Source organism: Lissotriton vulgaris, chromosome 2_1, assembly GCF_964263255.1.
Source record: "Lissotriton vulgaris chromosome 2_1, aLisVul1.2, whole genome shotgun sequence".
Lineage (NCBI taxonomy): Eukaryota > Metazoa > Chordata > Amphibia > Caudata > Salamandridae > Lissotriton > Lissotriton vulgaris.
The window spans coordinates 1,670,448,880-1,670,474,897 of NC_141687.1; the positions used below are offsets into that span (position 1 = coordinate 1,670,448,880).

General features: G+C 45.6%; 1 protein-coding gene across 2 annotated transcripts in view; it reads right to left on the bottom strand.

The window, feature by feature from the left end:
- RPS6KA1 (ribosomal protein S6 kinase A1) overlaps positions 1–26,018 on the bottom strand; it is a 1,033,098-nt gene that overhangs the window by 302,398 nt on the left and 704,682 nt on the right. For both annotated transcript variants that reach the window (XM_086957626.1, XM_086957627.1), the window contains one exon: positions 25,853–25,983. In XM_086957626.1, coding sequence (XP_086813752.1) covers positions 25,853–25,983 — 131 coding nt within the window. The remainder of the gene's footprint in view (positions 1–25,852; positions 25,984–26,018) is intronic.

Below are 26,018 nucleotides of genomic sequence, written 5' to 3' on the forward strand. Positions count from 1 at the left end.
TACACAACCGCTGCAGATGCTTGGGTAAAACATTTCTTAGATCCATGGACGACCAGTAGAGGCTCCCCCTCCCTACTACTGGGACCACAGAGGGAGGTTTCTAACCCTTGTTTTACAGCGGAGGAGGTAGGGATTGCCATACAAGCTATGACTAAAAACAAGGCCGAGGGGTTGGACGGGGTCCCCTGCAGACATTTTTAAACATGACCCATTGGTCTAGGAAAAAATATTAACAAGTCTTTAATGTGGCATGGAGAAAAGGTCCACTCTCTTCTAGACGACTAGCTATTATCCCAGTGTTTAAAAAAGTGGATAGTGGAGGTGCCCTGGATGCGCAACGGGCGTTTGCGCCCGCTTTGCGCATCCCCCGGGGCACGTTGGTATTATAGAAGGGGGTGCAGACTCTTGTGCTTCCCCTTCTATATTAACGACAGCGATGGCTCACCTAATGCGCCAGCGCTATCGTCGGAGGGTGTTCCCTCTTTTGCTTAGGGGAATGCCCTATGCAAATGAGCGAATTCCTTTGACTCTGCGACCGCGCCATTTTATAGACGCGGGAGCAGAGTCAAAGAAGCTCTTAGGAGACGCACTGACATTGCGCCACTTAAAAGGGGGTGCACTGTCAGTGCGCCCCCTGAGAGAAGCCTCCGCGGGGGGTAAAAGGGACCCATGGACCCCGCAGACATCCCATTGCAGGAGGGTGCAGTCACCGACTGCCCTTGCCTGTAAGGTAATCTCCAATCCCCATTGAAAGTACGGAGCAGCTGCTCTGTGTTTTCACATGTATGCGCTGGGTGGGGTTCAGCGCGAGTTATCGACTGCCCTGGGGGCAGCAAATACATCATAATAGGGTGCACTGTCATTGTTTGCGCCGGCACACCTTTTGAAAGGTGCGCCAGGCACAAACAATGATACCGTGTAATACAGCCCCCAGTGTTATTGGCTGATCTCTCATGGATTGATCTTTTTTTATATATTTTTCATTTTTTAAAATGAAGTTTAAAGCAAATTTATACAAGCTTAATCATAATCACAAACAATCATAATAGTCAAATCTTTCACATTAAATTAAAGAAAGAAAAGAAGAGAAGGCCTAAAGTAGTCAATTATGGGAGTACATTCATTTCCCTTATACCAAGTGTCATTATAGATAAGCAATCTTTCATATACACATTTTAGAACAATGATCCCCAAATCAACTTACATTTTCTCATGGATTGAACACCCTTTGTTCTAGCTAGTGCTTCCTCCATATTGTGTATTTGCCTGAATATTACCCACCAATCCATTACTGTGGGAACTTTTGTCTATATCCAAACCTGTGCGATTGTAAGTCTTGCGCAGACAAGCAAAATGGTTAAAAGGTCTTCGTTATCAGATCTCTGCTCCCTTCCCCCATCAGTATTTCCATAACCGTTAGTGGTGTATTGATTCTTAATTTTTGCGACAGAATATGTTCTACCTTCCGCCAAAATAGCGAGAGTTCAGGGCATGTGATGAACATATGCTGTATATCTGCCGCATATAATTCACACCTGGGGCATTTTGCTCTATCCTTTGCCTGGGTATTAAGTGACCATTTTGCTATTCAATCCGGCGTATAATATAATAAGCAGATTGTGTGAAACTGTTGCATTCGCAGATTGGAGGAGTGAACTACCCCAGACATTTTACTAAGTGCATATGATATATTTTTAGCCGAGACCGGTATACCTATAATTCTAGTCCAGCGAGTAGCTATTCTGGGGTTATCCTCCAATCTGGGACCACATAAGCTTTAATATGCTCTACTTATCAGGGATTTGTCATTAGAGTCATATAAACAGTCCATTATATCTGAATGAGTTAAGTCCATCAGTTTAAGATAATTAACAAAATAATTGCGTATCTGTACATATATAAACTGCATGTTGTCTGTCAATTTATACACAATCTGCATTTTTCCGAACTCCATAAAACCACCATGATCGTATAGGTCCCCTAAACATCCCCATAGTTGGCCCAACGTTTCCCAGTCAAATCATGAAGGATGCTAGGCAGCCCTGGGTTGCCCCAAAGAGGAAATTTATCATTCATCAATGTCAAGCCATACTTGAGCGAGATAGCAGGCCATATAATTATGCAATCACAAACAGTCTTAAATTTTACCCTTTTGTAATAATTCGGGTAATTAGTTCTTAACAAAAACAGATTGCTCTTTGCTGCCAACATAAATTTATAATAGGTACTCTTCTCACTGTGTACTACAAAAAGAATAACTGAGGGTCTACAATGCATCTATGTGTGTCTAGATGACTATGTGTACTTCAAGTGTGTTAGTAGAGCACACAACAGAATATCACACTATGTAAAGAGATATCCATCAGTTACTCTTCCTTTGCCGCCCTTTCATCATTTGGACCACTTCCCAGAGTGGAGAGTCCCTGTTGTTGCCACCTTACTTAGTGTAAAATGGAGATGGCTAATCCTGTTGAATAAAGGACACAAAGAACTAATGGTTGGTATGTATTGGTAAGTGAAAGCAGCGTATGGAAAAGTTGTGAAAAAGAAAAAGTGCTCTATTAAAATTGGAGAGTGAACGCAAACGACATTTTATTCTGGTGCTGTCCACTTCCAAAGAGATAAAAACAATTCAGTGCAAAAGGCCAGTAGGTTCAGCAAATAGCTACTGACTGGATAAGGATCTCCTTCACACATAGGAGGACTACCAGGATTGAACAGGTGACACACATAGATTCATTGTAGACCCACAGTTATTCTTTTTGTAGTACATATTGTGTTTAGGGGGCTGTAACTGTGTGGTAGTTAAATATTCCCTTGGACCCTCAACCCACCCGTTTGTAATTACTATTACTCTTCTCACTGTGACTAAAACTACGAAGATGACCAAAAAAAGCAGACCAAAAATAAATGTTAACATCGGAAAATCTAAGCCACCATGGCTACAGGGGAGTTTTAGCAGTTCCAGGACTTTTCTCGCTTTTTTATAGCTCCAAATGAAACTGCCAAGAATCCCATCTAATCGTTTAAAAAAGGACATAGTCAATTGCAGCGGGATGGATCTAAACAAATACAAGAATGTTGGCAATATCTTCATTTTTACAATGTTTTTACGCCTTGTAATACCAATGGGTAGCCTATGCCATCTCTCGAGTAGTTTAGCAGTCTCTCAAAAGGGTCTCATAATTTAAAGGGATTATTCTTTCAATCTGTGCCGCCATCTTGATTCCCAAATAAGTAGCAGTCGAACATACCCCCTGAATCGGAGGAGCAGATTTGTAATTCAGTAAAATCTGAGTTTTATTAATAATCAGTTTGTACCCACATATCAAGCCAAACTCTAGCGCTTCATCTCTGTAATAACTTGCATAATCCCCCCCCTCCAACCCCCCCCCCCCCGGATTCGTTGAGAACACCGCTATGTCATCAGCGTATGCTATAACTTTAAGGGAGTTGTCCCCAAGCATAGAGGGACTAATTAGCTGCTGATTTTGAAGGGTTGAAACAAAAGACTCTATATAAAGGGCAAATAAAAGTGGTGATATGGGGCCTCCTTGCCGGGTGCCCCGAAGAATCAGAAAAAACAATTGATTGTAAGGAATATGCTACTTACCAGTATGCATCTGTTCTTGGCATAGAGGGCTGCAGAGTGGTACATTATAAATAGATCGCCATCTGGTGTTGGGCTCGGATGATTGCATTTGTTTTTCTCTTGGAGACTTCTTTTGTAGTCACGAGGCTGGTGACTGCTCCCTTGGGTGATAGTGCGCATGGGCATCGGCTACATTCTTATATTGTTTTGCCATAGTAGGGTTAGATGGAGTAGTATGATATAATACAGAAAGAGATGCCCATGTAAGTGTATCTAAATAAGATAATGTTGGAACAGACACAGGTTTCCGGGGAGGCAGGGAGGGCATGTACCACTCTGTAGCCCTCTATGCCAAGAACAGATGCATACTGGTAAGTAGCATATTCCGTTCGAGGCATATGGGCTGCAGATGGTACATTATGAATAGATTACACAGCAGTTACCTCCCTAGTGGTGGTCACCAGTGTCTGTTGCAACAGTCTGAAATAAAGCTTTTAATACAGCCTGGCCCACATTTGCTTGTAGTCTTGCCTGCACGTCAACACAGTAGTGTTTGGTGAAGGTATGCGGTGTAGACCAAGTTGCTTCTTTGCATATGTCATCTAGGGGAATTTTCCCTAAGAATGCCATAGATGCCCCTAGTTTGCGTGTAGAATGAGCTCTAGGGGGAACAGTTAGTGTTCTTTATGCCTTTATGTAACATATCTGTATACATTTTACAATCCACCTGGCAATGCCTGCTTTAGATATAGGGTTGCCTTTATGCGTTGGGGAAAACGCTACAAATAGTGGTTTAGTTTTCCTGAAAGTTTGTGTTCTTTCTATGTAATAAAGTATTGCCCTTTTGACATCTAGTGTATGTAGGGCCCTCTCTGCTACCGTCTGTGGCTTTGGAAAAAAGACTGGTAGTTCCACTGGCTGATTGATGTGTAATGCTGAAATTACTTTAGGCAAGAACTTTGGGTTTGTTCTAAGAACCACCTTATCCTGGTGTAACTGTAGAAATGGTTCTTGTATTGTAAATGCCTGTAACTCACTCACTCTCCTGAGGGAGGTAATGGCTATAAGGAAGGCCACCTTCCATGTAAGAAATTGTATTTCAAACCTATGCATAGGTTCAAAGGGTGGCCCCATTAGTCTGGTGAGTACTATGTTGAGGTTCCAGACTGGAGAAGGTGGTAGTCTTAGTGGAATAATTCTTTTGAGGCCTTCCATGAAAGCCTTAATTGCAGGTACCCTAAACAGGGATAGAAGTTGCCTTTTTTGCAGGTATGCTGCTATAGCTGCAAGATGTACTCTAATGGAGGTGTAAGCAAGGTTACATTGCTGTAAGTGTAGTAAGTAGCAAATAATATTTTGTGTAGATGCGTCCAGAGGGTTGATTTTGTTACTGTTACAGTATACAGCAAACCTTTTCCACTTTGCTGCATAGCAGGCTCTAGTGGTGGGGCGCCTTGCTTGCTTAATAATTTCCATACAGTTTGGAGGTAAATTTAAGTATCCAAATTCGAAGACCTCAGGAGCCAGATCACTAGGTTCAGTTGTTTGGGATCTGGGTGCATTATTTCTCCATGGTTCTGTGTAAGGTGCATGGGTGAGATTCTTAATTTTTGGTGTGGCACCTGTGAGTTGTAGGAGCGTGGTGAACCACGGCTGCCGTGCCCACGTGGGTGCTACCAGTATCATGGTCATTGAATGTTGTTGCAGTTTTCGAACCACTAATGGAATTAGTGGGAGAGGGGGAAAAGCGTATGCAAATTTGTTGGACCAATTTATCCATAATGCATTGCCCTACGACAGGTGGTGTGGGTACCTGGATGCGAAGCTTTGGCATTTTGCGTTCTGATGAGTGGCAAAGAGATCTATCTCTGGTTGTCCCCATCTTTGGAAGAATGGCTGCAGTATTTGGTTGTGCAGTTCCCCTTCGTGACTCTCTGCTTAAGATGTCTGCTATCTGATTTTGAACTCCTGGAAGGTGTTCGGCTAACAGATAGATGTTTTGAGGAATGGTCCATCTCCAAATTTCCTGCGCTAGTCTGGATAGTTGGAGAGAGTGTCCCCCCCCCCCCCGTTTTTGAATATAATACATTGCTGTCATGTTGTCTGTTCTGACCAGGTCTGCTTTGTTGAGAATATGCAATTGAAAAGCTTTTAATGCTAGAAACACTGCTAGTAGTTCTAGATGATTTATGTGCAGTTGTTTGTGCTGTACACTTCATCTCCATATGAGCTCCCCATCCGGTGAGCGATGCATCCGCTGTTAGTACCACTTGTGGAATTGGCTCTAGGAACGACCGCCCTTTGGAAATGCTTGTTGTATTCCACCACTTCAGAGAGCGATGCGTGCGGTCGTTTACCAACACCAGATCTGTAATCTGACCTTGAGCCTGATTCCACTGTGTTGCTAGACATTCTTGAAGCGGACGCATTTGTAGTCTGGCATATGGGTTTAACAGTATGCAAGAGGACATCATCCCTAATACCTGCATGAACACTCGAGCTGGTAATGAGTGTTGCGGTTGAAATCTTTGAATTAGGGTGAGCATTGTCTGAATCCTGACTAGATTGGGGTATATTATGGCTTTTTCTGTATTTATAGTAGCCCCTAGATTTTGTTGAACCTGGTTTGGTTGCAGGTGGGATTTTGTGTAGTTCACCGTAAACCCTAGCTGGTGCAGCAGTTGAATTGTCTTTTGTGTGTTTTGAAGACATTCCTCTTGTGACGTGGCCTTTATTAGCCAGTCGTCCAAGTAAGGGAAGACGTGTATTTGCTGTCGTCTTAGGTGTGATGCAACCACTGCTAGGCATTTTGTTAACACCCATTGGTGCGGTTGTGACCCCAAACGGAAGGACCTTGAATTGATAATGTCGTCCTTCTATTACAAATCTGAGGTATTTTCTGTGAGCTTTGCGAATTGGGATATGAAAGTAGGCGTCTTTTAGATCCAGTGTAGAAAGAAAGTCCCCTTTCTTCAGTAAAGGAAGTACCTGTTGGAGCATGACCATGTGGAAATGTTCCGAATTTATGTATGCATTGAGAGGTCTGAGGTCTAGTATAGGCCTTAGAGATCCGTCTTTCTTGGGAATTAGAAAGTATAGAGAATATACTCCTGTTCCTGGTCGATGTTGTGGAACCTCCTCTATCGCATGCTTTTGTAGCAGCGATAGTACCTCCTGTTTTAATAATGTTAGATGATCTTGACTCATTGAACGCTGTCTGGGGGGGATGTTTGGTGGGGTAGCAGTGAGTTCTAGGCAATAACCATGTTGGATAATTTGTCTCACCCACCTGTCTGATGTGATGTTTTCCCAGACAGGTAGGAACTGTGATAGGCGTCCCCCGACCGGTGTTGTATGAAGTCACTGTTTTGGGGTAGGAGAGTTGCGGTTGTTGTTTCCGCGACCTCTACCCTTGTTGCTGTTACCTCTGTAACTGCCTCTAGAATTACCTTTAGGTGATGTTGGTGTAAAAGAGGTTGATTGCTGGGTTGTGCCTGTATTTTTTAATCCGCCTCTATAGGTGGACCTACGAAAGGAACCTCTGTGAGATGGCTGTTGCAATGCTCACATTGACTTAGCTGTTTCTGTGTCCTTTTTCATTTTTTCCAACGCCTCATCTGTGCTTGAGCCAAAGAGTGCTTTCCCATCAAAAGGCTGGTTCAATAAAGAAGTTTGTACCTCCTGTTTGAACCCTGAGACATGCATGTCTTCTTAGCATGATACTGGTGTTTATGGATCTTTCCGCAGTGTCTGCTGCGTCTAAGGCCCACTTAATGGAAGTGTTGGTTATTATCTTCCCTTCTTGTATCATCTGTTCTGCCCTTTTTTGATGTTCCTTAGGGATATGTGTAATGAGTTTCTCTAACTCATCATAATGAGCTCTATCATAGCGTGCAAGTAGCGCTTGAGAAGTTGCTATGCGTCAGCTGTTTGCTGCTTGAGATGCTACTCTCTTGCCAGAGGCATCTATTAACTTAGACTCCTTGTCAGGAGGAGGAGCTTCTCCTGTTAGTGAGTTCGCCCTCTTACGAGCATTTAAGACTACTAATGAGTCCAGAGGTATTTGGCCCTTAATAAATACTGGGTCTTTTGCGGCTGCCTTATACTTTGTCAATTCTTGGGTTTAACACCCTAGCCCTCACAGGATCTTTAAATATATCTGATGTGTGAGTGAGGAGACCCTTAAGCATTGGTAGGGTCCCTGAAGATTTTTGTGCAGCAGGTAGTGTTTCTAAAAGGAAATCTATCTGAGGTTCTATATGTAAATCTACCTTGAGGTATTTTGCTGCCCTATTAATCAATTGTGCAAAACTCGAATTATAATCAGGGGGAGAGGGTTTTAAGGGATACAGGTCAGGGTCATTATCATTATCTGTCACTGTATCATAATCTTCCCATGGGTCTGTGTCTTCTGGGATAGTATTGTTATCATCCTCATGAAGTTCCCCATCCCCTGTGTCACTTTCTACATCTGTTTGAGGTGTAGATGGGCGTGGTGTAGAAGGTCGAGGGATAGCTGGCAGAGTATGAGGAAGAGGAGAAGAGGGTGTGTCCATCGGCTGTGGAAAAAGGGGAGGAGTTGTATTTGTCCCCGTTGTCCTCTTCTTAGGAGGAGGAGCTTTCCCCTCCAACTGTTGAGTCTTCCTCTTTTTAGGTGGTTTTGTCACCACCTTGCCAGTTTGTGGATCAATAAACAAAGTCCTTTGTTTTGGATCTGTCTCTTGCTCCTGTGTCGGTACCGAAGCCTTTGGGTCCGATAGGTGCTTTTGCTTCTGTGTCTCGGTCTTATGTGTTTTCGGCACCAAGAGTTTGCTCCAGTCCGATTATTTCAGTGTCGAGGGAGTCTTCGACGTCGAAGCATGTTTCGGTTTGGACATGAGATGTTTCGACTTCGAGCTCTCTTTGGTATGGAGCTTCGGTGTCGATGTCGACCGTTTTTCGGATCCGACATGGCGGGGCGTCGGAAACTTTTTTCGTTTGCCTGACCAGGCTCGAAGGCAGGGGTTGACACCAATCGGTGTCGGTTTTTTGGCAAAGGGACGTCGTCACTCACGTTTCGATGAACGTCTACTTCTTCGACATCAGACTCGTCCGCTTCGGACCCCGATCCGACCCATCTTCTTCCTCCTCGGAGTGTTCCACCTTGAACAGTTCTGGGATCGCATCGGACTCCATCCTCGACATCTCATGTCTTCGGGCTCGACGGTTTCTAATAGTCGACTTGGATGAGAAAGCCGCACAGGCTTCACAATCCCTGGATTCGTGGTCAGGTGACAAACAGAGGTTGCACACCTCGTGTAGGTCCTTGTGTGGGAATTTAGCACCACACGTTGGACATTTCTTGAATGGAGTCCTTCCCATAGACTCCGGGCTGGACTACGTCGAAATAGGCCTCCTGGTCCCGTTGACGTAGAGTTAAAAATTTTCGTTGTTGACGTCGAAGCGCGTCGAAATGGGAATGAACTCGCGCTCGATAAACAATACAGTCCAATTGGAAAGGGAATACGCGTCGAAATATAACTTTTTCTCGAAGTCGATCCGGAGCGCTTCGATCCTCATCCGAACCAGATGGCGGAAAAAAACAATCTAAGGATGGAGCCGATGCCCATGCGCACTATCACCCAAGGGAGGAGTCACCGCCTTGTGACTACAAAAGACTTCTCCAAGAGAAAAACAAGTGCAATCATCCGAGCCCAACACCAGATGGCGATCTATTCATAATGTACCATCTGCAGCCCATATGCCTCAAACCCCTGCATACATTATCTTGGCGCTAGGTTTATCATGTAGAGCTTTTATCCACATAAGATATTGCCCTTTGATGCCAAAGGCAACAAGTGTGGCCCATAAAAAGTGCCACCCCACTCGGTTGAATGCTTTTTCAGTATCTAACAAAATCATACAGAGTGGGGTCGACTTTGTTTTTGCTGCATCAAAAGCAGAGACAGCCATGTTCACATGGGCAGTCGTGTCTCCCCTGAATGAAGCCATGTTGGTAAGATGACACCAAGCTAGGTAGCACTGGAGATAGTCGATTTGCAAGAATCTTTGCAAATATTTTTGAATCAGCATTGATGAGCAAAAACGGCCGATATGACCCACACTCCTCTGAAGGTTTATGTTTTTAAAAAAAAGAAAATGATTTGTATTCTAGGAACTTACGTGAAGAGGATGGGAGTAATCTCCCGGATATAAATTTTAATTTTTCTGCGAAAACCCTGATTTATGGAGTCTTTTTGAGTGGTTTAATACTACATGAATATTTGAAAACAACCCGGAATGACATCCATGTATTTGTGAAAGAATCCTTTCTATTGCCCTGAAGAAGTCATTGGGTGATTGTTCCCGTGACGAAACACGTGTTGGCATTGTTTCTGTTTTTTGGCTACGATCGATGTGCACTGTGTAAATATGGAATGATGATCTTCTAACAAGTTGAAGAAAGAGAAAAGAAAAAAAAAAAAGAACCGTTAGAGAACTGTGAAAGAGAAAGACTTAGATTTGGTTCTTCTTTTTTTCTCTAAAAACACTGTCAATTGTTGATTAGTGCTCGGGGACAACTTCTTGTTTCATTCTCTGTTTCTACAGAGAAATTCTGGGGACGTTGGTGGCCGATTTTCTCTTGTTCCCTTGAGCCACTGATTTTGATGAAGTACTGAAGAAGTTGGTGTTGCGCAAAATTAACTCAGCCACTAATCTGCAACTGCTCACACTCCTCTGAAGGTTCACTTTTTTAAAAAAAAGAAAATGATTTGCGCTGTTGTCCATGAGTCAGGAGCCTTACCCTCTTTACCAATAAACTTTATAATCTGACTGTGTTTTATCACTAGCTCTCCATAAACTGCTTATAAAATTCCAAACGAATGGTTCTCCTGCTGCTTTTCCCGATGGTAGAGGAGTAATTGCTAATTTTATTTCTTCCATTGCTAGATCACTGGCTAAACAATTAGATGTTTCATTCTCTACACGTAAAGGGAAATTATTTTGTATATACTTAGATATTTCATCTTGCTTAGGCTGATGTTCCGGAGTATATAGCACTTGATAATAAGCCACAAATTGTTACAATATCGGTTTTGGATGTTCATATCATTTATTGTCAGTCCCCTTAACCTTCCCTATAATGGTCTTGGCCCTATCATCTTCTACTCTAAATGCTAAGATCTTACCTATCTTCTCCCCTGACTCATATTGCGCCAAACGATACTTATTTAATTTGGCTATGCTCCTCTCCCTGAATGTTTTTTTCAGCGCTGATCTTCAATCCACTAGGCTGTACCCCAACTCATCGGCATTTTGAAGACCTCTAGTAACTGCATCAATATGCTTGTCTTCCATCTTCCGTATAGCCAATATAGTAACTTCCATTTTCGTATTCTGCTCTTTAATCTGTCTCAAAATGAATTGCTGGGTAAAACCTCTAATTGCTGCCTTAAATGTGTCCCACAATACTATGGGAGAGGGTGTCCCTATATTTGTTTAAAAACACTCCTTAAGATATACCCTAGCCCGAATTACAAATTCTTCATCCGTAAGTAGATATCTGGGAAAGGAGAAGGATCAGGAGTTTTTATATTCAGGGGAAATCCTAAATGTAAGAAGGACAGGAATATGGTCGAACATGACCCTCGGGCATATTTCCATACTACTTGACCATAAAATGTTATCTGATGCCCAGGTCATGTCAATTCTTGAATATAGCTTATGAGGGGTAGAATAGTACGTATAACCTGCCTTATTGGGATAAAGAGTCCTCCAAACATCTTTAAATACCTGCTGTGAGAAGTTGGCCTGATACACAGTGATCACTAGAATAGTGAGCACTATATATCATTCCAAACGACCCTTATTGATGATTGGTTGTAAGTCAACCTTATAGACCAGCTATCCTAGTAGAATGGACAAGAGCAGTCTTTAGGCTAAAGTCTAGAGGGCGTGTTAAGCCAGCTGTTATACCATCACATATACCCCTTGAACACCAACTGAAAGGACACCACACAAGTTATGAAAAATAAAAGGATATTTATTTATAACAAGTCTACCCTGAACTCTTTATGAGTCAGGGAGCTAAGCACAATACAAAACTCTTAAGAAAATACTTCATGTTGCACAATTTACACAAATGCCCGAGGGGCACGAAAAACCATATACACTAAAAGTGGAATACGAAATACTAGCAGGTAAGTAACAAGATCCAGAGGCTTCAGGATCGCTAGGACTACACTACTGAACCCTAAGGTTAGGAGCAGGAGGCCTAAGGAGATCGGGTGCAGAGTGTGCACTCTCACGCGGGACAAAGTCTATGGAGGCTAGTATTTGTAAAGTTACTGTTATCGGACGAATCCGACTAGATAGACTGAAAACGACAAAGGATCTGGACACTTGGATAGTGAACCTATGTTGGAGCACCGAAATGCTCAGGTTACCTAGCCCAGGGGCTGCAGCTGCATAGGGTTCAAAAGACTTCGGGAATCCTCGTTGAAGTCTATGGAGCCTGAAAGAAGAAGTTGCTGGCAGGCGACCAGTGAAGATATTCGGAGGGATCTAAGCCTGGATCGATGATTGAGACGACCTGAAAGCAGAGGGGACTCAGTTCTTAATCACTAGCCAGTGATTAAGTGGGTACCCGGATGGAACCGGATGAAGTCACCTCGACCAGGTGAGTGGGCGACGCTGGGCTCTGCTGTCTCTCGGACCAGGAGGCGTTGTCGGCGACCAGGATGGAGGTGCGAGCTGTCCCACGAAGGTGTCTGCTGTCGGCGATGCTGGACCCAGGATTGGGGCAACAAACCTTGGCAAAGTCAAGCCCACGCGGTGGAGTCAAGATGGCATCTGGAGTGGACCAGGAGGGTCCGGGGTGCTCCTCTTTTGGAGGGGAGCAAGGGCCAGTCTGGAGCAACCAGACCAGCGGTGTAATCGTCGTGGTTCGTCGTCAGGAGGGCCACTAGCCAGCAGGCCAGTGACCGGACAACGCGGTGAGCAGCAAAGAGCAGAAGGGCCCCACGCAGATCTCGTGGATGCTGGGGGGCTGGACTTCGGTGCTGGAGCTGCTCAGGGTTAGGGCTGCTCAAACCCCAAAGCACTCACTCGAGGATCCCTCGGCGGTCGTGCTGGATAAGCGTCGTGCTGGTTTTGAAGATGGCCGGTCCCTCAGGTCTCGTCACACCCACGAATCTCAGCTGGGCTGATGATGCAGTTAAGAGGTCAGAGATGCCAGGGACTCCGGGTCTCGTCGAGCTGGTCAGTCTTGATCCGGAGGATGGACGTGCAGCAAACCGCAAGCGCTTAGATGGTGCCCGCTGGTGCAGGGTGGCTACTCCTTAGCCACAAGGGAGAGTCTTCAGAAAAAGTCAAGAGTCCTTTCGTGGAAAGTAGTCAAGATTCAGAATTATCTAATTTGGGAAGGGGGCCTGCTCCTACCTTTATTCTAAGAAAAGGGGCTGGCACGCGACTAGGTCCTGCCCATGGGTGGGACCAGGAGGGGGGGTGGTTACACCCCTCTCCCTTGTCCGGACTTTCCCCAGCTCAGGGGCTGGTGTGCCCCTGGAACTGGTTTAAGCCGGCATATGCACAGTGAGCACCAGGGTGCCACTTGCAGTCACCTTCCTCTCAGCCCTGCCTACCTGGGATACACAAAACCCTGTCTGGGATGGTGCAAGCACCACCCCTGACAGGAAACCCTTTGTCCGAGCTCTCCTCGCTGGAAGGACTCCCAGCAGCAGGAGGTCAGACTTGTGTCTGTGGTGGCAGCATCCATTTTGTGATGCTGAGGCTCGAGTTAGCTTTAACCGGAGTTCACAGCTACCATACATGTCGTGTCCCTCTAGAAGGGTGGAATGCTAACCCCGTCGCCAGAATTGGCGAGGGGTTAGTATTCCAATTCGTATGACACCTTACTAGACATGTTTTGATAAAGCGATACCAAAGTTGGCAAATAACCGCGAGGATTATAATGCACTTAAGAGTATATGGTACGCGTTATCATGGAACAGCTATTAGGACTTGGTTCCGCAAGCTGCAAACGGGCTCAGCTCATGCCAGAGCACCATCTCACATAATTCCAAGCACTCTGCCTTCAGGATTGATAAGGCCTGCCATAGGAGTGACTGATAGGAATACATGTGTCCATTTTAGGGTTAGATATAGGAATACTATATCTAAAGCAAAGGGTGATTACACCACTTTGCCCCAGCTGTCGTGCAGCCAGTTGTGTCAGATTTGGATGGCCAGCCAGGGGTGGCATAATACATGCTGCAGCCCCTGGTAGGCCCTGGGTGCACCTATGCCCTGGGTACCTAAGGCACACTGTACAGGGACTGATAAGGTGACTCCGTATCCAATTAGATATGTACCTAAGGTACATGGAATCCATTTTACAGAGAGAGCAGTAGGCCTGAGGTCCTGAATAGCAGGGTCCCAGGTCAACTAAGTCGAAAAACCAGCAAAACACCAGGCAAAAAGTTGGGGGCAACCATAGTCAGATATCCACCTTCCTATACCTGCAAACGCCCCAACTCCCATATGGCTGTCCGTGTCTTCGCATCCTTTGAAAAGCCCCCCTCCGTGTAGTATTTACTCAATAATTCATCATACAATTAAAATCCCCCATCACCAATCGCTCCCCCTCCCAATTTAATAATTCCAAAGTAACTGCTTCTATTACAGTAGGATCATCTACATTGAGGCCATATAATGAACATATTTTTTTACCAGTTATTATCACTTGAGCGATAGCCCATCTACCCCCATTATCAGACAGTGTCCTACAAACTTCCACTCAAAATCGTTTGCTCCTTAAACTAGCTATGCCCCGGACAGACAATGTTTGTGCAGAGCAAACTATCACCTCATAACCTAAATGTCTCAAGAAGCCTCTATCTTTATAGCAAAGATGTGTTTGACAACATACCAATCTAGGGGTTGTACATTTTTAATTCTTCCGATACCAACTGCCTCTTAATCTTGCTGTTGAGACCAGCCACATTCCAGGCTAAACACATTATCGTTGCCATCCCAATATTGATTCTTCTCTGCCTCTTCCGTTATCCACTTCCATTAGCTTTTGATTACCTTGCTGCTTTCTTTCCCTCTTATGTATTTGTTTTTTTCCCCTTTCCCTTCAGTTGTGTTGACCTTTTCTATTTCTTCATAGCCCCTCTACCACCAACCCTCCCAAACCCCAACCATCCCACCTTTATTCTAGAGGAGGAATCATCCCCTTCTTACAGCTGCCGGTGGTATGGCAGCTAAGCTGGAAACCTGCTTCTGTAATGGCCGCCAAGAAGTCTCGCCCCTGAATTCATTTAACCAGAGAGGGCACAACAACAAAAAACTATTTAAAGCCTTAAAGTTAGTCCCGACTCGGTCTTTAACAGTCCCCTCTTTCTGCCATTTTAGTAATACTTCCTTAGCCTCAGGTTCAGACGTAAAAGAAAGCGATTGACGCTCCTAATAATCTTCAAGCGAGCTGGTTCCTGTAACAAGGCTTGTGCCCCTGTAAATTTTAGGGGAACAATTAACTGTCTCAAACTCCACCGTCTGTCCATAGTTGCCCTACAGAAGTCGGAGCGGAAAAAGATTGAGTAAGACCCTACGGCTATCGGGGTTCGAGGGTCCACTTTTAAAGAGACTGCCTGTCTCAGCAAATAGTTCCCGAAGTAGATCAGAAACGGCCTTGGGTAGCGATCATCCTTCCTGTGTTGGACCAATGGGAGTCTGAGCCCTCTGGATCGGCAATCCCAGTCCACCAGAAGGCCTTCTGCATCACTTGCGCAATAAATGTTCTTGAGTCTGAGACCTCTTGCCCTTTAGGAATACCAAACACATTAACATTTGGCCTCCTTTGCCAATTTTCCAACTCTTCAAGTTTGAGTTCCAGGCTCACTAGCTAATCGTCATCTTGCGGTGTTAGGTTTACCACTTTGGCACTGAGCTGCTCTGTAGTGACCACTCTCTGCTGTAGCTCAGTTATCTCTCCAGTTATTTCACCAACTTTCCCTGTTACTTCCTTCAAAGACAGTTGAATACTAAGGTCATCTGCACTGATCTGAGCAAAAAGCTCTCTCGTCTCTTCCCTCCGATTCTCAGAGCTTGTAATATCAGGGAGATTATTAGAGTATCATTTTCCGCAGTAAGTCCTTTTTGCAAGTCCTTCCCTGGGCTTGATACGTGGGGCCGTTGAGGTGAGCCAAGTACCGTGAATAATTCATTTTGGACTGGATCACCCTCAGGTGTTATACAGGGCTATAAATCCAAATCAGTTTCTGAACAGCTTGCTCCCGTACTGTCGCACCAGACTCAGCAGGACTAACAACATCTGTAGCTTTATCTGTCAAGCCCTACATCAGATAGCCTCGACATCACGGTTTTCCTCCCTCCTTTTGATTGTACCCATGTCCGCATTGGGCTGTTAGCAGTTAATCCCTTAATTTGTGCCTTTTTCCTACTGGCAGACCCAACGCTAGATATGCTCCGATTCCCGCTTGCTTCTTTCGAATTTTTAGCTTATGGGCTCCTCTTCTTTTTTTTTACTTCTAATGCCAGGGAGGCCACTTGCTTTGCTCTTGTGTCTGTATGGGGTTGCTGCCCTACGTCATCAACTTCTGTAACCTGATTCCCTTGTTCTCCCTCTCTTTGGATTATACCAGAGTAGTGACCCAGATGGTTAGCCATTACGTAAGCCGCAGCTACTAGGACTGCCTCTTCAGAATCCATAGCTAGGATACTTCAGTGCTACATGCTCTGCAAATAGCGTGTTACAACCATTCGCCTCACCAGATGTTTTCTCCATCTCATAATTATGCTGGTTAGTTTCAGTACCTTGCTCATGCTGATTTGGTTCAATATTTAGAAGTGAATTGCTTTCTGTAGCTCTGTATGCTTAGTTCCTGTCGAGTTTCATTTATTTCACTAGATTGCTTTGGGTTGTTTTTATCCGCACCCCCCACCCAATTCTCCCTGCATGTCCACACTGTCTAAATTTTCAGCCCCCCCTGAATGACCTTCCATTTCCATAAGCATTATTTGTTCTGAGTTCTCAGCGGCTTTCTGCACCGCATCTTGATTATTGCCCCCAAAGGTACTATCATTGTTGGCTTGCTCCAGGTTAATTGAATTGGTAATTATTTCAACTAGTTTGTTACTAGTTGTTGAATCTGCATCACTTTCTGCTTCCAACAGTTTGGCTGACTTTTTTGATTGCAGATAGCGCAAGACTGGCTTCCCAAAATTCGTCACTTGTTTTCACACACCCTATCCCAGCGGCATCAGCCTTCCCTGCTGCCTTTGCGCCTACCAGTGTCTCCCCACTCACCAACAATCGACTCGTAGCACGAGTCCCTCTTGCAGGGTTCTTCTGTGGGGCCATCTCGGCAGCAGAGGGGGTACCAGCAAAGCAGTCCCTGAATTAGTGTGATACAAGATGCGTAGAGCTGCAAGTCGCGCTGCTTGGTAGGTGTGCAGCAAACGAGGCAGGCGGGGGACACAACTCAATCCAGTCCTTGCAAGCATCTGCATCCGGCACTGTAGCTACTAGCTAGACCGCCAGGTGAATCCAACTAAGTTGAGCCAAAGCAAGCCTGAGACGCCCCCGAATCCTCTTGATTCCAGTGAAGCGTGCTCACAGGTAAACTCCTCTCACCACAATACATTCCGATACGCTGCTTTGTTTTTAGAGGTCTAGCAAAATATTTCCCCTTCTCTTACGTTATCTCCATATAACATTTAACAGTTAACAATAGCAATCCTCTCGTATTGACGAACAAGCAAAAATGCAAGAGTCACCAGCTTCTCCGCGGCAACATCGCGGTGCAGGCTTCTCACGGACAGCGTCCCTCCGCCATCTTGCTCCTCGCATAATTCGCTCATTGATTCATCAGTTAAGGTCCTGGGCAGGGTGATATTGTCTAGATTATCAAACTGGCTGGAGCCAAAAAATGTGATCTCCTGTTTGCAATATGGGTTTAGGCAGGGTAAAGGCACACTTGATCAGTGGCTGACTACACCTGATAATCTGTAAATATAAATTGGTTATAAGAGGGCAGGGGCATCTGTCGTTTATGGACCTGGTGTCGGCCTTCGATAAGGTCAAACTGAACCAAGTTAAGGTTGTTACTAATTGACTTAGGGTTGGACCATACCAGTATAAACTTTTTACATGGCCTTCAAGAGGACTTTACAGCTGCAGTTAGGTATAATCATAACCGTCCTTAACAGCCCAGTTAGAAATATATAAAGGGGTGAGACAAGGATGTATTTCATTGTATATTAACAACCTAGGCCCTTTTTTATGCTAGGCCACTAAAGATATTTCCTGGGTGGGGTCCCAGTTCATTCCAGCACTTATATACTCGGACAATACAGTTTTGGTAGCTAGAACAGCAATGGGCCTTCAGCATTTACTAAATTCCTTCATTGAGTTTATGGTTTCCATTGACATGGACGTAAACCACTCTAAATCTCATATGATGTTGAGCTAGGGCGGAAACAGGCTATCATAAATTATTGTATTTCCCTGGATAAAGGTCATGCCATCCTGTGGTAGCACTATATTAAAGTCTGGTTGCAAAAACTGGGGTGTTCAGATGAATATATGGGGCACCGGAAAGGATCACACAAAAAAATAAAAAAGAATGGTTCTGGATTAAAAAGTAATTTATGACATGAGTTAAAGTGGATAGAGAAGAAATACGTTTTAAAACCTACAGTTAAGGCCCATATACTCCTAAAAACAGATATTTTTATGGAACCCTACTTACTCATGGTTATATCGCCCCATCACCGCTTCCTCAAACTGTTTTAGATTGAATCTTTTGCACTGCCTTTTAGCAGAATCCCAGGGGCAGCATAAGGTGGAAAATCAAGGGCCATGCTCATGTTAGAACTTCTCGGTCCAAGGTACAGCGCAAATTTGTTTTTTGGGGGTGATTATTATCAGACTGTTAAACAATGTTATACTTTACCATTGTCAGAAGGAAGGGATTTTGGCAGGTAAAACCAGCCCTGATTCACCTTCAAATGTTAGTCCCACAAAATTTGCTTCTTGGTTAGTGCCCTCAGAAAAAGGAAAAAACATTTGAGCTGCTGAAATTATGCAAAGGCCTTTTTAAATTAAATCATTTTTATAGTACTTAAATATTAAAGATATGTACTTAAGATGAAACGTACTTTACTTATTGACTAACTGATAGCAGATGGAAATGTGCACCCTCCAGATCTACTGATGCTTGGTGCTCTGAAAGGCCTTTTTATGAATTTGTTTAATGCCCTGAGATCCAAGCTGGGATGCCTTATACATTTTTCTTGCAGGTAAGGAAAATCTGGACTAGATGCCTCGATTTCTTTGGATATTTGAGACCAACTATATAGGTGCTTTTAGAAGGAGCATGATCATTTTTCGTTGTAGCGTCTGCAAACATCTGGAAAATATTACTTACCATATAAGCATTTGTTTGTGGCATATAGTGCTGTAGATTCACACACTGTGCATACTCCAGTCATCTAGTGTTGGGCTCTGACACGAGCAGGTTTTTCTTTATAGAAGTCTTTTGAACCATGAGATCTAGTGACTCCACCTATTGCTGGTAATGCCCACGAGTATTTTCTCTATTTAGATTGTTTTTCTGCCCAAAGGGTGAGAATATAGATGGAGCACAGAGATACAAAAAAGATGACAATGCAAAAGAAATAGTAAATATAAAAGGTAAAAAGTGTCTGCAACATTGAAGGTCTTCTAGGGAGGAGGTTGGGTGCATGTAAATCTACAGTACTACATGCCACAAACAAATGCTTATAGGGTTTACAACATTTCAGTTTGTGGCATTTGTAGCTGTAGATACACATGTACATAGACTGAAAACCAGTCCTTCCTCAAAGCAGAGGATGTTGCAAGACTGGAAGAGAGTACGTAATGCAGTCTGGCCCATTCTAGGCGTTCCCAGGCTAAATCATCCACACAGTAATGTTTAGTAAAAGGGTAGGGAATAGACCAGGAAAGACATTAGCTCTTTTTTACAGGTTAGGGAGGCCTGAATAGGAGTAGGCAAAAGTCTTTTGGCTTAGCAGGTCTGTATGCATCCAACTAACCAACATGCTATGTGCTTCTGACCGAACACAACTTTAGTGTGGTTAAGTGTGGACACAGAGCAGTTGTGTCTTTAGGAATCGCTAAGTCCATCAATATAATGCATTGGTGCTCGTTTGACATTAATTTATGAAGAGCATGTTCTCTGGATGTGGGAAGAACACAGCTCTATAGTTTGATTAGGTGGAAACTAGAGACCCCCTTCGGAAGGAATGTAGGATTCATCCTGGGGACTTGTCTATCGTGGTGACCTTAAAAAAAAAGTTCTTTGAGGGTAAGCACTTGATGCTCACTGACACAGCTGAAGGACGTGATAGTTACTAGGAAAGGTACCTTCCATTAAAGAAAGTGGAATGGCGCATGAGTAAAATGTCTCAAAAGGAGGTCCCATATGCATTGTTAAAACACTACTGAGGTTCCACACCAGGGCCAGTGGCACCTTTGGTGGGACCAGTTTGAGTCCTTCCATATTAGCCTTCATAACAGGAACTCTGAAAAGGGAAGTGTGTTCTCTGTTTAGTAGGTAAGCAGCGACGGCCACTGAAGGAAGCCTGATGGATGTGCATGCAAGGCCTGATTTCTGACAGTGAAGAAAATAACAGACAATATCCTGAACTACAGCTTGAAGTGAAGCAATAGGTCTAGGAAGACAGTAGTGTGTAAAACTTTCCCACCTAGGTGCATAGCAGGAACTGGATGTGGGCCTCTTTAAAGACAGTCATACATTCTGACGAGAGGTTGAGATAACCAAACTCTAGGATTTCAGCAGCCAAATAACAAGGTTGAGCTGCCGGAGGTTGGGATGCCTGATGAGGCTGATTGAGTAGCTTCTCATAAGGAACTAGAGAGAGTTCCAGAAGGGAGGTGAACTAGGGCTGCCTGGCCCAAGTTGAGGCTATCAGGGTGAGAGATAGCTGTCAAAGCCTGTGAACAATGAATGGAAGTGGGAGAGGTTGAAAAATGCGTAGGCAAATGAACAAGTTACTTACCTTCGGTAACAATATATCTGTAAGAAACAGTAGTTCGTATTAGATTCCTTACCTTAGAATATCCCCAGGCGTCAGACTGGATCCGTAATTTTTTTTTGTAGCAGTACCCATGCATGTCGGTAGGCGTCGTCCGCGGCTCCGCGTAAGTCGTTGGCGTTGTGGGCGCCATGATGACGTCGTCGGAGTACTTAGGCGCCGCCTCCGCCTCTGACGTCTGTTCTTATACACCGCTTTTCAGCGCCAGAAACGCAGTGCCATGTAAAAAACCAACACTGGTGCCATTGAAACTAGTGCCCTGAAAGGGGACGACCTTAACCCTAGATATCGGTTCGTAGAACGGGGAGGATGGGTGGGACGGTAAGGAATATAATACTAACTACTGTTTCTTACAGATAAATCGTTACCGAAGGTAAGTAACTTTATCATCTGAAAGAAACAGGTTAGTATTAGATTTCTTACCTTAGAATAGATACCCCAGCAATACCAACCCGTGTGGTGGGTCTGCGAACCAATAATCACACCAGAAAGTCCTGGAGGACGGAACGGCCAAAGAAGCCATCCCTCCGGACTTGGCTGTCCAGGCAGTAGTGTCTTGCAAACGTGTGCAGCGAGGCCCACGTAACTTCCTGACAGAAGTCCTGCAAAGGGACTCCCCGGCCCAGGGCAGTGGTAGCCGCCGTGGCCCGAGTGGAATGGGCCCTCAGCCCAACAGGAGGCTCCTTCTTCGCCAAGGAGTAACAAGCCTTGATACACAAGACGACCCACCGAGAGATGGTCCGCTTGTGCACCGCCCGTCCTTTCTTAGCGCCCACGTAACCAACAAAGAGTTGGTCATCCACCTGGAACAGGCGTGTGCGTTGTAGGTAGAACGAAAGCGCACGTTTTGGGTCAGAACGGTGGAGCCGCTCTTCCTCCTTTGAGGGATGCGGAGGCGGAAAGAAGGTGGGCAAGGTGATGGACTGCCAGATGTGGAAGGCCGTGACAACCTCGGGCAGGAAAGAGGGTCTAGTCTGCAACACAACCTTGTCCGGATGGACAGAAAGGAAAGGAGGTTTAGAGGAAAGAGCCTGGAGCTCACTCACTCTCCTGGCAGAGGTGATGGCAACCAGGAAGGCAGTCTTCAGAGTAAGAAGGCGGAGAGGACAGTTGTGAAGTGGCTCAAAGGGAGAGCACATCAGATAGGTAAGAACAAGGTTCAAGTCCCACTGGGGCATCACAAATGGAACAGGGGGAAACATGTGTGGGATGCCTTTCAGAAAACGAGTTACAATAGGGGACTTGAACAAAGATGGTTGATCAGGCAGCCTTAGAAAGGCTGATAGTGCCCAGAGCAGAGCCCTGCTGGGCAAGAGAAAGAAGGAAGAGAAGAACCTCGGAAAGAGGGGCAGAGAGGATTCACAGCCTTTGCTGTGCACCATGCCACAAATCTGTTCCACCTGCAGGCGTATACCGACTTTGTGGAGGGACGCCTGGCTGCCAGAATGACATTTCAGACTTCAGGAGGCAAGTCAAATGGCCTCAACTGTCTGCGCTCAATCTCCAAGCATGGAGGTGGAGACTGGACAGGTTCGGGTGGAGGACCGTCCCCTGCTGCTGCGACAGAAGGTCCTCCTGAAGAGGCAGACGAACCGTGGGATCGACTGACATACTGAGGAGCTCGGAATACCATTATCTTCGTGCCCAGCCCGGAGCCACAAGAATGACTTGTGCCCGGTCGCGCTTGATCTTCTTCAGCACTCTGGGCAGAAGTGGTATAGGTGGAAAGGCGTACAACAGACCGCAACTCCACTCGCGACGAAAAGCGTCTCGGAGCAAGTGCCGCCTTGGAAATTCCAACGTGCAGAACTGATGACATTGCGCGTTCTCTTCGGTGGCAAATAGATCTAACCAAGGCTCTACCCACTGCCGAAAGAGGCCTTGCGCCACGTCCGAGTTCAGACGCCATTCGTGATCCATCATGCACTGTCGGCTGAGTTTGTCCGTCCTGGCGTTCAGAGAACCTGCCAGGTGTTGAACCACCAGGGTCATGCCCTGATTTTCCAGCCATTGCCAGAGGCGGAGAGCCTCCTGGCAGAAGGGTCCACGACCCCACCCGCCCTGTTTGTTGCAGTTCCACATGGCGGAGGTGGTGTCCGTGGACACCTGCACTACACTCCCCTGGACAGAGGGGAGGAATTCCTTCAGTGCTAGACGAATCGCCCGCAGCTCCAAGAGGTTGATATGGAGCTGGGACTCCGCCGGAGACCAGAGGCCCCTGATCTCTGCCTCTCCCATGTGGCCTCCCCAGCACTGGAGGGACGCGTCCGCCACAACTACGTGCTCCGGTTGGGGTAGGGAGAAGGATCTGCCGCTGACCAGATCGCGGTCCGTGAGCCACCACTGCATCTGTCTCGCAGTGCCCTCCGAGATCAGGACATGGTCGGACAGGTTGTCCTGATGCTGGGCCCACTGAAACTTCAGGTCCCACTGCAGAGCCCGCATCCGCCACCGGGCGTGATGCACCAGAGGATGCAGGAGGCCATCAGCCCCAGGAGCCGCAGCGTCAACCTGACCGAGACTCGGGATAAAGGCTGAAAGATTGGAATCAGAGCCTGAATATCCCAAACCCGCTGTTCAGGAGGATAAACCCGAAACTCCACACAGTCAAAAACCGCTCCGATGAAGAGGAGCTTCTGAGAGGGGCACAGGTGTGACTTCGGCACATTGATGGAGAACTCCAGCTGGTGCAGGAGGTCTGCCATCGCCTGGAGGTGGCTGACGACTGTCTTGGGTGAGCCCGCCTTCAACAACCTCATGGGAACAGGGTCCTAGGATGCTTGATTCCGGTCCAGGAAAGACATGGCTTGGCAGTTCGGGCTGGACTGTTCCCATGAGGCACAGGGTCAAGGCTGATTTGCATATGGCCATGTCTGTACTGGGGTGGTGTGGAGTGCAAAAAAAACGATGGATTTAAGCCCAGATCTCTGTACTGGGGTGAATGTATGACATTGTTCTGCATTCGGTCCATCAACTGTTGTTTTCGCATTGGTCACCCTGAGTGGGATGGGTATGCTCAGACGTGAGTCCCATGCTCTCCACACCACTGGAGTCAAGCTATCCTGGCTGAAGACGGCTGATAGCCAGAAACCGGTCCTAGGATGCTTGATTCCGGTCCAGGAAAGACATGGCTTGGCAGTTCGGGCTGGACTGTTCTCATGAGGCACAGGGTCAGGGCTGATTTGCATATGGCCATGTCTGAACTGGGGTGGTGTGGAGTGCAAAACAACGATGGTTTTAGGCCCAGATCTCTGTACTGGGGTGCATGTATGACATTGTTCTGCATTCTGTTCATCAACTGTTGTTTTTGCATTGGGCATAGTGCTGAGGCATGCCTAAGTTGAAGGCCAGCGGATCCACAGGACCCGAAGGTGCTCCGGAGGGGAAGGCTGCCTTAACAAATACTCCATATATTGCATTTAAAAAATGCGTTGGATCCAAACCTGGAGTTGGAAACTGTGGATATGGGTTCGAGCCAGTATCCACACAAGGAGCATCCGATGTCGGATCAGCCAGATCCACTGGTGAAGCCACAGGTTCAATCTCGTGCACAGGAGAAGGATCATCCTGAACTGACAAGCTCTACAAATCCGGCGTACCCCTCTGCGTCGGAGACGGCACAGGAGACTGCACCGGAGTGCCTTTTGGAGAAGGAAATGTCTCCGGAGTCACTCGAGGAGATGGTGAAGGCGACGCCAAGTCTTTGACTATGTTAAGGGACCGGCAAACCTCGAAGCCTTACCATTCGACGAACGGCGCCGAGACCCATGCCTCCTCTTCTTGTGTTTCCTGGACTTTGACGTATGTGAAGTCAACGACTTCTACTTAGCTCCTTTACGCCCTTTTCCTTCCTTTGCCATAAACAGCTAGGCCTCCCGTTCTTTAAGAGCCTTTGAGTTAATATTTCTGCAACTGGAACTGTCCTTTACTTCGTGATCCGATGACAAAATCCATAAGCAATCTTTATGGGGGTCAGTGATGGACATGTGACCCCCACACTCCCTAAAGGGCTTAAACCCGGACTTCTTCGAGGACATCTCAACAGCAACAGTTAAAGGTGAAGGAACTACTAAGTAACAACAAATATGGAGAATGCTAGAAAAGAGTTACGCATCGACAGCGCAAAAAAAAGGGAACTGACGTCATCCCGCCGACGAGGCTCTTATGCTCCGGTGACGTGGCATTGTGACGTCTTCGTCGGAGTGGAGAGCTAGGAAAAAATTCTGCGGAATGCTAGCACAGGGATTATTCATAATGTGAGGCATCCACAGGCAGATGTATCTATCAGAAACCACATTTATGACTTTTTTCATGTCTTTGTGAGGGAACACAACTATTCTAAAGTTGCCATGAGACTCAGCATGGACAAGGAAAATGATCCGAGCATATAAATCTATGAACGAGCAAATGTTGGAAAGTAACAGCAGAAGTCACAATAGTCTATCCAATATTAGCATTGGGACAAGCAATACTGCTTAGTGAACTAAGTTTCAGAAGTAGAATCTCAAGTATAAAGTTAACAAATACAGAAGCAGTACTTGCGATATTAGGAGCAGTACTTGGTGCAATTCAACAAGCAGTAGCATCAACCGCTGTAGTGTGGGTATAAGTAATAATGTTGGCTGACTGGGGATGGGAAACCTTGAAACAGAAACCATACACCCCTCTTGCATCTCCCCAAGGAGAGTCCCTGCTGAGACAACAGAGATAACTATATAGTTCTCCTGCCAGCTTACATACTAGTTGAATTGGCTGCCAGTTGCTCAGCACTGACCTCTCCAAGTAGACTCAGTGTTAGTAGTAGCATTAAAAACGTAACTGCTGGTATTGACACCGGGTTAATTGAAGATGGTATAACACTCCCTATGTAGATTTATAAAAAAAATATAAAATCACATAAAATGTTGCCTATGTAGAGCAGATAAAATAGCAGATAAAAATGGAACTTATTGAAAGGAATTCAAATCATAAAGCTTCCAAACGGTGAGGTCTGTGAAATAACGGATTCCAGTTTCCATGGAGACTGGTTGCCTCCGAGGCTGAAAGATACTGTTCTGGGCTGTTATGTTTAAACAGCAGCTTGGGTGTGTAATAAAGGAACTAGCTTGCATGCTTGTACACAAAACCCATTCATAAATAGGACTCTAGTTTTACCTTGGATATGTTTTGCACCATCTTCTGGGGTGTCATACCCTTGGTCTCTTCATCCACCAATCCTTGAGCCACAAAGCTAAAACCACGGAAGAGCTGGTGCGCTCCAGCACTTGGTGGTATTCCAGGAGAGTCTGTAAAAGAAAATGGCAAAAGATGGACATCAGAG